Here is a 15,974-nt window from a genome sequence, read left to right on the forward strand (position 1 = left end):
ACACAAAGAGCAAGCTGACAGTTATAACATCACACTGCGTGTCCTAAAGCTTGCTTAATCTGACTAAAGCACATAGCCTACAGTACAGCACAGTGTATGAGACATCCCTGAAGGTGTAAAAGCCAATCAATAAATTGCGGCCCCTTGTTGAACTGTTTCTGAGGTGGAGACTGTAGTCTAGTGTCTACAGCTGTGGTTGCTGCGTCTGTCTGAAAATAAATACCTCACTACAGTGTTTCCTCTGGGAACCGCTTCATTTTTAGCAATGGGGTAAAAAGTCAAGGAGGTGGGGGGGAGGGGGAGGGGGAGGGGTCCCCCCCAGGAGACATTTTTATGTAGAACGACTGAGAAGCTCAGTTCTGGTGACTTTAAAAGGAAATTCTGCTCCAAAATTTAAGAAAATAAAATGATGCTATAAATTATACACCTCCAGAAAAGACCCCAATAACATATTGGTAAAAACAAAAAATATATGTTTAAGCCTATGCATGGTCCATATTATCAGATATGATCAATAAACATTCTGACCTGTAGCCCAACTAGCATAGTGGCTAGGAACAAGTAGGATGAAGCATGAGGTTGCCCATCTGCATTTGGCCTATTGGGCTAATCATTAGCTAGTTCCTGTAATTCATTAACTAGTTAGCATGTATGGATATATTTTATGTCCCAAAAAACAGGCTTAAACAGCTGTTAATACATGTAAAAAATATAGTTTCCTGATCTTTCTTCTATCTCTCTGATATAGGACAGACACTTCAGAACAAACTTCCTTTAGATTTTTTGGGGACTATCTGTTGTTCCATGTGGTGAATCTGCTATTGAATGCATTTTTATGGGCTAATAGCAGTCAGTCAAATTCAATTTTAGATCAAATATTTTTGGGATTCTTCAAGGGGTCTTAAAATTCAAAATCAATAACAACATTATTTTTGATATGACCTTCTTAAAACAATTCCCCGGGCTTAGACAGGGCTTAGACAGGGCTTAGACAGGGCTTAGACAGGGCTTAGACAGGGTTTAGACAGGGCTTAGACAGGGCTTAGACAGGGCTTAGACAGGGCTTAGACCCTAGAGGTTTTAAGACACGTTGTTGGCATTTCATTTATTTTGTCAGTTACCTGTACAATAGCATACATGAAAACAATGTGTGTGGTAAACTGTTTGTGCTCTTCGCCCTAGGAGCTTCCCCTTCGCCCTAGGTGCTTCCCCTTCACCCTAGGAGCTCCCTTTCACCCTAGGAGCTCCCTTTCACCCTAGGAGCTCCCTTTCACCCTAGGAGCTCCCCTTTACCCTAGGAGCTCCCTTTCACCCTAGGAGCTCCCTTTCACCCTAGGAGCTCCCCTTCACCCTAGGTGCTTCCCCTTCACCCTAGGAGCTCCCTTTCACCCTAGGAGCTCCCTTTCACCCTAGGAGCTTCCCCTTCACCCTAGGAGCTCCCTTTCACCCTAGGATCTCCCCTTCACCCTAGGAGCTTCCCCCTCACCCTAGGAGCTCCCTTTCACCCTAGGAGCTCCCCTTCACCCTAGGAGCTTCCCCTTCACCCTAGGAGCTCCCTTTCACCCTAGGAGCTCCCCTTCACCCTAGGAGCTTCCCCTTCACCCTAGGAGCTTCCCCTTCACCCTAGGAGCTCCCCTTCACCCTAGGAGCTTCCTCTTCACCCTAGGAGCTCCCCTTCACCCTAGGAGCTCCCTTTCACCCTAGGAGCTCCCTTTCACCCTAGGAGCTCCCCTTCACCCTAGGAGCTCCCTTTCACCCTAGGAGCTCCCCTTCACCCTAGGAGCTCCCTTTCACCCTAGGAGCTCCCTTTCACCCTAGGAGCTCCCCTTTACCCTAGGAGCTCCCCTTTACCCTAGGAGCTCCCCCTCCGCTCTAGGGGATTCCCCTTCGCCCTAGGAGCTCCCCCTTCGCCCAAGGGGATTCCCTTTCACCCTAGGAGCTCCCCTTCACCCTAGGAGCTTCCCCTTCACCCTAGGAGCTCCCTTTCACCCTAGGAGCTCCCTTTCACCCTAGGAGCTCCCCTTCACCCTAGGAGCTCCCCCTCCGCCCTAGGAGCTCCCCCTTCGCCCTAGGAGCGTCTACATAATTCTCACACACGTCTACATGACAGATGTGCTAAACAGATGTTTTGCAACGAAGATTTAAAAAAATACAACTTCATATTTGCATCTGTGTGTTTTCCCTATGCTGTGAGTGCAGAGTCAATACCAACACTACTGTAGGAGACACGAACAAATGGGTTTCTTCATAACAGAGACGGCTGTAGTAACACTGACAGACATCGCTTTGTACTGTAGCTAAAGTATACTACATCTTAACATTATAAATATGTAGGTTATATGTAGTTAACAGACAGATAAATGCATCTGTGCCCTAAAACAGGGTTTCCCAAACTCGGTCCTGGGCACGTTGTGTTTCTACCCTCTAGTACGACACAGCTGATTCAAATCATCAAAGCTGGATGATGAGTTGGTTATTTGAGTCAACTGTGTAGTATTGAGGTAACAACAACAAACAATACGTTAAACCAGGGGGGCCCCAGGCCCGAGTTGGGAAAAACCTGACTTAGAACACTGTCAGAATGTTCAAAACATAGCTAACACCCAGCAGGCTGTACACTGCAAGGATATAACAGTATTTTAAAGTTAAAAAGTAGCTAACAATCATGAAACATGAAGCACAGCTTTCCTCCTGAAGGCTATCAAAACTACAGTACTGGATATCCTATGAAATAAACAGGCAGAAGGATGTTTTATTCAACGGTATTGCCATGTCTATTTCTGCACCATGTGACGACAACACGTAACAACAAAAAACTGGTTTCTAACTGTAGGTGAATGACAGGCAGATTCTCCCATTTGCTGTTCTCTCCACTCCGTTACATCCTGAAGAGTTTGTCTTATTACAAATGGCACCATAATTCCCCTACATAGTGCTCTACTTTTGACCACAGCCCTATGGGCCCTGGTCTTAAGCAGAGAATATGGTGCCATCTGGGACGCAGGCCTAGCCTGCCATAGCAGGGATGTTAGCCTGGGTCCATCTCACGTCATGGCTGTCCAATTCCACCTGTACAAAGTGGAACCCACTCGAGACAGAGAGAGAGAGAGAGAAAATACAGAGAAAGAGAGAGAGAAAATACAGAGACAGACAGACAGACAGACAGACAGACAGACAGACAGACAGACAGACAGACAGACAGAGAGAGAGAGAGAGAGAGAGAGAGAGAGAGAGAGAGAGAGAGAGAGAGAGAGAGAGAGAGAGAGAGAGAGAGAGAGAGAAGAGAGAAAGAGAGAGAGAGAGAGAGAGAGAGAAAGAAAGAAAGAAAGAACGAGAGAGAGAAAGAGAGAAAGAGAAAGAGAAAGAGAGAGAGAGAGTGAAAGAGAGAGAGAGAGAGAGAAAGAGAGAGAGAGAGAGAGAGAAGAGGAGAAAGTGAAAGAGAGAGAGAGAGAGAGAGAGAGAGAGAGAGAGAGAGAGAGAGAGAGAGAGAGAGAGAGAGAGAGAGAGAGAGAGAGAGAGAGAGAGAGAGAGAGAGAGAGAGAGAGAGAGAGAGAGAGAGAGAGAAAGAGAGAGAAAGAGAAAGAGAAAGAGAGAGAGAGAAAATACAGAGACAGAGACAAACAGAGAGGATACAGAGAGAGACAGGATGTATAGGGTGTGATATCAATAAACTAATCAGTCAGTCCTCCATGTCCTAATTAAAACAGCAAAAGAGATGCCAACGGCGGGGAAATGCCAACCCTTCTTGCAGCTACTGGATATTTTCAGATCAGATTCAGAGTGTTTAATAGTCAGGGTTGCAGATGTGACTGCAGGGTACAGTGAGAATCTTAGGCTTCGAACTAAGTGAAATAAAATAATGACAATGAAACTACAGAAATAGAAAGTGTAGTACTAAATACAGACACACATCACAACAACTGTAGTACTAAATACACACCACACCAACTGTAGTACTAAATACACACATCACAACAACTGTAGTACTGTATACAGACACACATCACAACAACTGTAGTACTGTATACAGACACACACCACAACAACTGTAGTACTAAATACACACATCACAACAACTGTAGTACTGTATACACACCACACCAACTGTAGCACTCTATACACACCACACCAACTGTAGTACTGAATACACACATCACAACAACTGTAGTACTATATAAACCATAACAACTGTAGTACTAAATACAGACATCACAACAACTGTAGTACTGTATACACACCACACCAACTGTAGCACTCTATACACACCACAACAACTGTAGTAATATATACATCACAACAACTGTAGTACTATATACACACCATAACAACTGTAGTACTATATACATCACAACAACTGTAGTACTATATACACACCATAACAACTGTAGTAATATATACATCACAACAACTGTAGTACTATATACACACCATAACAACTGTAGTACTATATACATCACAACAACTGTAGTACTATATACACCATAACAACTGTAGTAATATATACACCATAACAACTGTAGTACTATATACATCACAACAACTGTAGTACTATATACATCATAACAACTGTAGTACTATATACACCATAACAACTGTAGTACTATATACATCATAACAACTGTAGTACTATATACACACCATAACAACTGTAGTACTATATACATCACAACAACTGTAGTACTATATACATCACAACAACTGTAGTACTATATACACACCATAACAACTGTAGTACTATATACATCATAACAACTGTAGTACTATATACACACCATAACAACGGTAGTACTATATACATCATAACAACTGTAGTACTATATACATCATAACAACTGTAGTACTATATACATCATAACAACTGTAGTACTATACACATCATAACAACTGTAGTACTATATACACACACATCACAACAACTGTAGTACTATATACACACACATCACAACAACTGTAGTACTATATACACACCATAACAACTGTAGTACTATATACATCATAACAACTGTAGTACTATATACATCACAACAACTGTAGTACTATATACATCATAACAACTGTAGTACTATATACATCATAAGAACTGTAGTACTATATACATCACAACAACTGTAGTACTATATACATCATAACAACTGTAGTACTATATACATCATAACAACTGTAGTACTATATACATCATAAGAACTGTAGTACTATATACATCACAACAACTGTAGTACTATATACACACCATAACAACTGTAGTACTATACACATCATAACAACTGTAGTACTATATACATCATAACAACTGTAGTACTATATACATCACAACAACTGTAGTACTATATACATCATAACAACTGTAGTACTATATACATCAAAACAACTGTAGTACTATATACATCAAAACAACTGTAGTACTATATACATCATAACAACTGTAGTACTATATACATCACAACAACTGTAGTACTATATACATCACAACAACTGTAGTACTATATACACACCATAACAACTGTAGTACTATATACATCATAACAACTGTAGTACTATATACACACCATAACAACTGTAGTACTATACACATCATAACAACTGTAGTACTATATACATCATAACAACTGTAGTACTATATACATCACAACAACTGTAGTACTATATACATCATAACAACTGTAGTACTATATACATCAAAACAACTGTAGTACTATATACATCAAAACAACTGTAGTACTATATACATCATAACAACTGTAGTACTATATACATCACAACAACTGTAGTACTATATACATCACAACAACTGTAGTACTATATACACACCATAACAACTGTAGTACTATATACATCATAACAACTGTAGTACTATATACATCATAACAACTGTAGTACTATATACATCACAACAACTGTAGTACTATATACACACCATAACAACTGTAGTACTATATACATCACAACAACTGTAGTACTATATACACACCATAACAACTGTAGTACTATATACATCATAACAACTGTAGTACTATATACACACCATAACAACTGTAGTACTATATACACACCATAACAACTGTAGTACTATATACATCACAACAACTGTAGTACTATATACACACCATAACAACTGTAGTACTATATACATCACAACAACTGTAGTACTATATACACACCATAACAACTGTAGTACTATATACATCACAACAACTGTAGTACTATATACACCATAACAACTGTAGTACTATATACATCACAACAACTGTAGTACTATATACATCATAACAACTGTAGTACTATATACATCATAACAACTGTAGTACTATATACATCAACTGTACATGGAATGCAACACAATGTCCTTTACAGTAAAGAAAACCCTAATAAAAACAATGAAAATAAAAACTGAATTGTTTACTACAGAATAAACATAAGAGGATAAAAAAAACGAAAGAAAAACAATAAAAACTGAAAGACTAAAAAGCACCTTAAGACACAACTCAAAAGGTTCGTTTTAAAGATGTCCACAGTTTCGGCCCCCCTCCGGTTCTCTGGCAGGCTATTCCAGACGCTGGGGTCTGTCACGACTTCCGCCGGAGTCGGTCCCTCTCCTTGTTCGAGCGTCGTTCGGCGGTCGACATCACCGGCCTTCTAGCCATCACCGATCCACTTTTCATTTTCCATTGGTTTTGTCTTTGTTTTTTTACACACCTGGTTTCAATTCCCTCATTACATGTTCATTATTTAACCCTCTGGTTTCCCCCATGTTTGTGTGTGTGTTTGTTTTATTGTTCAGGCTGTATTTTGACGGCTGGTATTTTGTTACCAAGTTTGTTATTACGCCCGTTTGTTTCGTGGTACCGATATTTTTTCCAGCACCATAGTATTGTGTTTATACTGGTGTTTTCTTGAATGAAATACCTTGTCCACGCATCTCAGCTCTCCTGTGCCTGACTCCTTTCACCAGTTACACACAGCCTTGACAGGGTCATAGTAATGAAAGGCCGCCTCTCCATGCCTCATAGACCTAGGCTTGAATAAATGAATAAATAGATGTACATTGGGATGGAGGCAGAGTACAGACTGTTGAGGGTGCGGGGTGGAATAACCATAGAGGGAGCAGCAGCATGACCACAGAGTGAAATAAAAACAATAAACATTTGAAATCAATAAATAAAGAACAATAACATACATATTAACAACTGCAAACAGTGATGAACGGTGAGAAGGATTAAGAGGAGCTATATTTGTAGATACATATTCGACAAGGAGCTGTCGATTTGTGCCTGGAATATTCTGGAGAATTGTATGAAGGAAAATAGTGTCTTCTTCTTGACTGGCAGCAGTCAGACAGTGTTTTAATTATAAATGACTTAACTCAACCAAGCACAATACCAGGAGAAATCACTTAAAGGCTTTAACCATCACAACAGATTCTGACATGTACAGTACATCAAGCTGTGTGGATTCTGCCCAATTTCCCAGTATCCACATAATTTACTTCCTGGATGCCTTAGGAGTTATGAGGACTTCTGAGGCCAGGTGGAGCTTGAGGTCAAAGGTTAGTAGAGTTTCTACACAGGAACAATCTGGGTATTCAGGCTAAGGGTTCCTATTGATCAGAGAGGCAACACATACTATTCTGCCTGGAGCCTGACAGACGTTGTAAGTCATGGAGGCAAAGGCAGAAACAAAAACTGTCAGTCAGTCCGTCCCTCTGTCTCTTCAGCTCTCTCTCTCACACACACACACACACACTCAAAAAGCATGAAAATGTGTGACCCATATCCTCATCTAGGAAGAAAACGCCAAACATCCTGTCTGTCTGTCAGCCACCTCCCACCCCAGAGGACAGCCAGCCTCGCTCCGTGCCTTCCTCGCTGATGTATAAATAAACGTTATTAAACTAGCTGCAGAACCAGCGCTGTCCCCACATGCTAACAACAGGGACTTTATTAAACTAGCTGCAGAACCGCTGCTGTCCCCACATGCTAATAACATGGACTTTATTAAACTAGCAGCAGAACCACCGCTGTCCCCACATGCTAACAACATGGACTTTATTAAACTAGCTGCAGAACCGCTGCTGTCCCCACATGCTAATAACATGGACTTTATTAAACTAGCAGCAGAGCCAGCGCTATCCCCACATGCTAACAACAGGGACTTTATTAAACTAGCAGCAGAGCCACCGCTGTCCCCACATGCTAATAACATGGACTTTATTAAACTAGCAGCAGAGCCAGCGCTGTCCCCACATGCTAACAACAGGGATTTTATTAAACTAGCTGCAGAACCGCTGCTGTCCCCACATGCTAACAACATGGACTTTATTAAACTAGCAGCAGAGCCACCGCTGTCCCCACATGCTAACAACATGACAAAAAGAGTTCTATAACAATAAAGAACCAAGGCAAAGCAAGGCTTTTCACCCCATAACAACTGAACCGTTGTAGTGTTTTTGTTTCAATGAGAGGAAACTGAAGCCTTGTCCTATATGTCAGGATAACTGCTTGCACCATACAGAGTTGCGGTAAATGGTGTCCACATGCAAGAGGAAGAGCAGCCAACTGTAGCGGCTCAATACTGTTCTCTTCAAGTGATCCAGCAGTGATGGGTTAAATTCTCTCATACAGTCGGTGATGGTGTATATTATTCTCCTATAACAGCCCACTACAGAGTACACTAAGCTCCTTACATAACCTGTTTGTAGTAGTGTGCACTATTCTTCTCAATGTGTTTCCCAGTTGGAAACAGATAACATGATAATTCCAGCGTGAGAGATGGAAACCCCCAAAGATAAATATGTGAAGGGAGTAGGGCATGTACAGTGCCTTAGGAAAGTTTTCAGACTCCAATCAAGTTGTGGAAACATCTCAAGGATGATCAATGGAAACAGGATGCACCGGAGCTCAGTTTCCCGTCTCATATCAAAGGGTCTGAATATTTATGTAAATAAGTTATTTCTGTTTTGTTTTTTCATGAATTAGAAAAAATGTCTAAAAAACTGTTTTTGATTTGTCATTATGGGGTATTGTGTGTAGATTGATGAGGGGGGAAAAAACAATTTAATCCATTTTAGAATAAGGCTGTAACGTAACAAAATGTGGAAAAAGTCAAGCGGTCTGAATACTTTCCGAAGGCACTGTAAACACACGATGAAACAGCGTAGAAATCTTGTTTCTTACCTTTCCAAAGTCCCGCACATCAAACAAGTCGAAGGCCTCAAAGAGCTCAGTCTTCTTCATGCCAAACGTCTCACAGCACGCAGCGAGGAACGTCCGGATGTTCTTCAAGCACAGGAACTACAAACGGAATAAGGGGACATGTTTAGTTGTTAGAGTATCAGGTGAGCCTTCGCTTCAGCAAACAAAGGAAAGGAGGGCTGCTCAACAACAATGACAAAATTCATGAGATTGGCTTACCAAGAAACACTTCCAAAAGGACTCATTTGAGGTAAAGGGAGTTGGAACACTCGACGATAAAAGGCAGAGATTGATTTCTTATTGCTCACTTTAATCCATTGTATAGGATGCGAACAGGTGACTGAAACGGTCATGTTTTACTGTTAATTGAATGATAATATAACATGATTCACCATTCGGTCTCTACAGTCACACAAAGTAACATTTGGCATTTTATTCAGACTTGCGTCATTGCATAGATTGAGCTCATATGAAATGTGTATTTGTTCAAGTCTTGACAGAAATGTATGCTGATTTGAGAAATACCCATCGATTCAATGTTTTAGAAGCCATCCCACAGTCTTCAGACTGAAATTTCACAATTATTACTTCTCAACGCTGGTCCTAAACCGTTTGGTCCTGAACCGTTTGCTCCTGAACCGTTTGGTCCTGCACCGTTTGCTCCTGAACCGTTTGCTCCTGAACCGTTTGCTCCTGAACCGTTTGCTCCTGAACCGTTTGGTCCTGAACCGTTTTCTCCTGAACCGTTTGCTCCTGAACCGTTTGCTCCTGAACCGTTTGCTCCTGAACCGTTTGCTCCTGAACCGTTTGCTTGCTCCTGAACCGTTTGCTCCTGAACCGTTTGCCACAAACTGTTTACATTGAACTACGTTCAAGGGCCAGAAGAGGTTCACATCTGGTTTACACTTAAACTTGGCTGCCACTCAAAACATTCTCATTCTCTTAGACAATACACATACTGCCATTGTTGTATATGCCAAAATCACAGTCACGTATAAACAGTCAAAGAGCAGAAACTCTTTGTTGAGTTTGAAAATGGACAGAGCTATTGTCTGTCCAAAACTGCATCCTGACAGAATCAAATAAGTAAAGACTCCATCCCGTATTAGAACGAGAAGATAATTTACTGACTTGTAAAAACCTTTTTTGCCTCGTGCGCATCCCACATTTGAGGTAATTAACCTAATGAAGATCAATAGACAGGCAGGATCTCTTCCAAAACCACATCAATCTCATAGCTACACATAAACAGAGTCAGCAGCCTCAAACCCTGCCACGAAACGCTGGCTGAATAAATGTTTTTCAAAAAACGCTGACACGAATCACGACGGACGCTATCTAATTTGAAATGCTGGGAGAGGTGTACACCACACTCAGTATAAACTGTTTTGATCAGAGTGCCTTGTCTGGGACAGATACAAACGAGGAGGCCCGTTTAAACATAATTGTCTGACATAAAACATGGTTGACACCCAGTGGGGTTAGCTACTCTGTGATAAACCCTGGGTGAAAGAGAGGATATTGTCCTCAATGACTGCCTCATAGGAGGACGCTGATGGTGCACCTCCGTCGTTACTAGAATATTCCCAACCAGGTCTGAACTGAAATGCTCCCTCATCTGTAACAAGACATTCTCGTCTGATTCATGTCTGAGGAAAGTAGATTGCAAAAAGCTGTTTTCTCTGCAGGTTTTTGAATATTGCAGGATAATTGACATTTATGGGTAATTTATGGGTAATTTACATCACAAAGTGTTCATATTTCAAGTATAATCGCCAAATGATGGATTTAAGTCACTCGACATTGGATATCCCCAACCACCAATCGACATAGTAGAGCCTTCAGTTGCTATAGTAACATTATAATCTTTGGTGTCCTGTTAAGGTATATGCTGATGGAGACGTTCTCCAACACAAGACTTCATCACAACAAGCTGTTAAAATGACATCAACAGGTTGTTAAAATGACATCAACAGGCTGTTAAAATGACTTCAGTCCTCACAAACACTCTGTGATCAGCAGGACTTTAACAAGTAAGCATGCTCTAACCAGCTCTGTAGAAACCCTTCAGAGAAGGGGATACCTAGTCAGTTTTACAGCTGAATGCGTTCAACGGGAATGGATCTTTCGCATTTAACCCAACCCCTCTGAATCAGAGAGGTGCGTGGGGGTGGGGGGGGGGGCTGCCTTTACCCAACCCCTCTGAATCAGAGAGGTGCGGGGGGGGGGGGGGGGGGGCTGCCTTAACGCAACCCCTCTGAATCAGAGAGGTGCGGGGGGGTCTGCCTTAACCCAACCCCTCTAAATCAGAGAGGTGCGGGGGGGGGCGGGGGGGGGGGGGCTGCCTTTACCCAACCCCTCTGAATCAGAGCGGTGCGGGGGGGGGGTGGGGGGGCTGCCTTTACCCAACCCCTCTGAATCAGAGAGGTGCGGGGGGGGGGGGGGGCTGCCTTAACCCAACCCCTCTGAATCAGAGAGGTGCGGGGGGGGGGGGGGGGACTGCCTTAACCCAACCCCTCTGAATCAGAGAGGTGCGGGGGGGGGTGGGGGGGGGGGACTGCCTTAACTCAATGTAGTTGCTGGGGCTTAACTGCCTTGCTCAGGGCTTATTTGCCAGCTCGGGGTTTCGAACCAGCAACTTTTGGGTTTGGTTGCTCACTTTTCTTTTGTCATTTAGTTTTGACTAACAAGCAGGATTTCACAGGGAAAGCCGTTCTCTGTCTTTCATTTTTAAAACAGCGTAGCCTTGTCTGTGTGAATCTGTAACTCCACTAACAACAAAAGTACATGCAAGTCAATGATGAATGGAGCTGAGTCTGTGTTACAGAACACTGGTACAATATTCAAATAAACTAACGGAATACAAGTCAAACAACCGAGAGAGGCCATCTTTCTTTATTCATAACATCTCGTCAGATATTTAGCTATCCTCTGTAACTGTGGCTGTCTGGAGACGATGATGGCAACAACCATCAAATATGAAATTCCGCTCCGCTCACATGGTATTAGGCATTACAGACGAGTTCACAAGATAGGCCTTGGACTAGAAAACCCCAGATAAGAGAGACAGGTAGAGGCAGAGAGGCAGACAGGCAGAGAGACAGACAGGCAGACAGGCAGAGAGACAGGCAGGCAGGCAGGCAGGCAGAGAGACAGACAGGCAGACAGACAGGCAGAGAGGCAGACAGGCAGAGAGACAGGCAGAGAGACAGACAGACAGAGAGACGGGTAGAGGCAGAGGGGCAGACAGGCAGAGAGACAGAAAGGCAGAGAGGCATGCAGAGAGACAAGCAGAGAGACTGTCAGAGAGGTAGAGAGGCAGACAGACAGGCAGACATGCAGACAGGCAGATAGGCAGGCAGACAGACATATATGCAGAGAGGCAGGCAGACAGACATGCAGACAGTCAGAGAGGCAGGCAGACAGACAGCGAGGCAGAGAGACAGGCAGAGAGACAGAGACAGGCAGAGAGACAGAGACAGGCAGAGAGTCAGGCAGACAGACAGAGAGGCAGGCAGACAGGCAGACAGACAGGCAGACAGACAGACAGACAGACAGACAGACAGACAGACAGACAGACAGAGGCAGGCAGACAGACAGACAGTGAGGCAGGGAGACAGGCAGAGAGACAGAGACAGGCAGAGAGACAGAGACAGGCAGACAGACAGAGAGGCAGGCAGGCAGGCAGACAGACAGACAGAGAGGCAGAGAGGCAGGCAGACAGACATGCAGACAGGCAGGCAGACAGGCAAACAGACATGCAGAGAGGCAGACTGATAGACAGGCAGGCAGGCAGCTAGATAGATAGACAGAAATACAAAACAGGCAGACAAACAGGCAGACCGGCAACTAGTAAATAATGTTGAATGTTTACACTTGTTTGCATGGCGTTTTAATCTGAGCAACACATCTTGGAGACGGACGCCGGGGTCTTCTGAGCGACCCTGCAACCAGCTTTTTTGGTATCTGAAGGAAACAGCAGCCTCACAGAGAGGCATCTGAGACCCACTAACTCTGTAGTGCTGGGCTCAGTGGGCTGAGACCCACTAACTCTGTAGTACTGGGCTCAGTGGGCTGAGACCCACTAACTCTGTAGCACTGGGATCAATGGGCTGAGACTCACTAACTCTGTAGCACTGGGATCAATGGGCTGAGACCCACTAACTCTGTAGTACTGGGCTCAGTGGGCTGTGACCCACTAACTCTTTAGCACTGGGATCAATGGGCTGAGACCCACTAACTCTGTAGCACTGGGCCGAGACCCACTAACTCTGTAGCACTGGGCTGAGACCCACTAACTCTGTAGCACTGGGATCAATGGGCTGAGACCCACTAACTCTGTAGTACTGGGCTCAGTGGGCTGAGACCCACTAACTCTGTAGCACTGGGATCAATGGGCTGAGACTCACTAACTCTGTAGCACTGGGATCAATGGGCTGAGACCCACTAACTCTGTAGTACTGGGCTCAGTGGGCTGTGACCCACTAACTCTGTAGCACTGGGATCAATGGGCTGAGACCCACTAACTCTGTAGCACTGGGCTGAGACCCACTAACTCTGTAGCACTGGGATCAATGGGCTGAGACCCACTAACTCTGTAGTACTGGGCTAGGTGGGCTGAGACCCACTAACTCTGTAGTACTGGGCTGAGACCCACTAACTCTGTAGCACTGGGCTGAGACCCACTAACTCTGTAGCACTGGGCTGAGACCCACTAACTCTGTAGTACTGGCCTGAGACCCACTAACTCTGTAGTACTGGCCTGAGACCCACGAACTCTGTAGTACTGGCCTGAGACCCACTAACTCTGTAGTACTGGCCTGAGACCCACTAACTCTGTAGCACTGGGCTGAGACCCACTAACTCTGTAGCACTGGGCTGAGACCCACTAACTCTGTAGTACTGGCCTGAGACCCACTAACTCTGTAGCACTGGCCTGAGACCCACTAACTCTGTAGTACTGGCCTGAGACCCACTAACTCTGTAGCACTGGGCTGAGACCCACTAACTCTGTAGTACTGGCCTGAGACCCACTAACTCTGTAGCACTGGGCTGAGACCCACTAACTCTGTAGCACTGGGCTGAGACCCACTAACTCTGTAGTACTGGCCTGAGACCCACTAACTCTGTAGCACTGGCCTGAGACCCACTAACTCTGTAGTACTGGCCTGAGACCCACTAACTCTGTAGCACTGGGCTGAGACCCACTAACTCTGTAGTACTGGGCTCAGTGGGCTGAAACCCACTCTGTATCACTGGGGTGAAGCATGCTGGGTGCAGGGAGTCAAGAAGGGACGGTTTTAACAAGGAAGTAGCAGGGAGTGTCCAGATGGTTTCACACATGGCTGTTTTCTGCATTAGGAGCTCTCAGCCCCACTAGGCCTCATCTACAGTACTGACTGGTGTGTGTAGACTCACATCTCTTGTTATGGAAGGACTACATCCTGTATCAGCGGAGAATGGAACCATGGGCCTCTGTGAGTGTGTGTGTGTGTGTGTGTGTGTGTGTGTGTGTGTGTGTGTGTGTGTGTGTGTGTGTGTGTGTGTGTGTGTGTGTGTGTGTGTGTGTGTGTGTGTGTGTGTGTGTGTGTGTGTGTGTGTGTGTGTGTGTGTGTGTGTGTGTGTGTGTGTGAGCATGTGTGAGCATGTGTGAGCAGGTGTGAGCATGTGTGAGCATGTGTGTGTGTGAGTGTGTCCAAGCATGCGTGTTTGTGTGTGTGTGTGTGTGTGTGTGTCCAAGCGTGCGTTTGTGTGTGTGTGTGTGTGTGTTTGTGTGTGTGTGCATGAGCGTGTGTACACCTGCGGAGTAGGGAGGGGAGGACCAGGGAGGACTCGAGGGAAGAGAGAATTGACCACAGCACTGTAGTCTATAATGGTGTAGCATTTCATATCTGCAGCACCATGCAGAAACCATCTGTAGCACCATGCAGAAACCATCTGTAGCACCATGCCGAAACCATCTGTAGCACCATGCAGAAACCATCTGTAGCACCATGCAGAAACCATCTGCAGCACCATGCAGAAACCATCTGTAGCACCATGCAGAAACCATCTGTAGTACCATGCAGAAACCATCTGTAGCACCGTGCAGAAACCATCTGTAGCACCATGCAGAAACCATCTGTAGCACCATGCAGAAACCATCTGTAGCACCGTGCAGAAACCATCTGCAGCACCATGCAGAAACCATCTGTAGCACCATGCAGCAACCATCTGTAGCACCATGCAGAAACCATCTGCAGCACCATGCAGAAACCATCTGCAGCACCATGCAGAAACCATCTGCAGCACCGTGCAGAAACCATTAGCAGAAATAAGACAGAGAGTCACCATCCCTTTTCAAGTCATGTGTTATTGCTCTGTTCAGTTGGTTGAGATGGGGTGTGCTTGTCCTCCATTACATGGATCCTATTTCTTTCTGCTACTGCTCCGGTACAGTACAGTGAGTGGGTCTTTTAAAACCCCAGTGTGTAGCCTAGCCTAGCCTAGCCTAGCCTAGCCTAGCCTAGCCTAGCCTAGCAGCTAATTACATGCCACTGTTTGGTTCTAGATCGCTCATATGAAAAGCCAACCTGAGTTAGACTCATCTCATCTCTTATTGGTTAATGAGTGTCAATTAACAGACAGTAAGATGGCCGACTCTGTCACAGAGGAAGCAGAGGACTGGTGACCAGGGTTAGTGTTGGAGACCTGAGAGGCCTCTTCTCTTTCTGTCCGTCCATCAAGTCAATCTGATATGCATACAGTACAGACAAGCCAGCCCAGCCAACAGGAAGAGAGAGTGCA

General features: G+C 44.4%; 1 protein-coding gene across 1 annotated transcript in view; it reads right to left on the reverse strand.

The window, feature by feature from the left end:
• The window catches only part of LOC129858891 (guanine nucleotide exchange factor VAV3-like), a 160,203-nt gene that overhangs the window by 124,473 nt on the left and 19,756 nt on the right, over window positions 1-15,974 (reverse strand). Inside the window, exon 2 of the mRNA XM_055928128.1 lies at window positions 9,171-9,287. Within this exon, the coding sequence (XP_055784103.1) occupies window positions 9,171-9,287 (117 nt within the window). The remainder of the gene's footprint in view (window positions 1-9,170; window positions 9,288-15,974) is intronic.

This window comes from Salvelinus fontinalis, chromosome 7, assembly GCF_029448725.1.
Source record: "Salvelinus fontinalis isolate EN_2023a chromosome 7, ASM2944872v1, whole genome shotgun sequence".
NCBI classification, from domain to species: Eukaryota; Metazoa; Chordata; class Actinopteri; order Salmoniformes; family Salmonidae; genus Salvelinus; species Salvelinus fontinalis.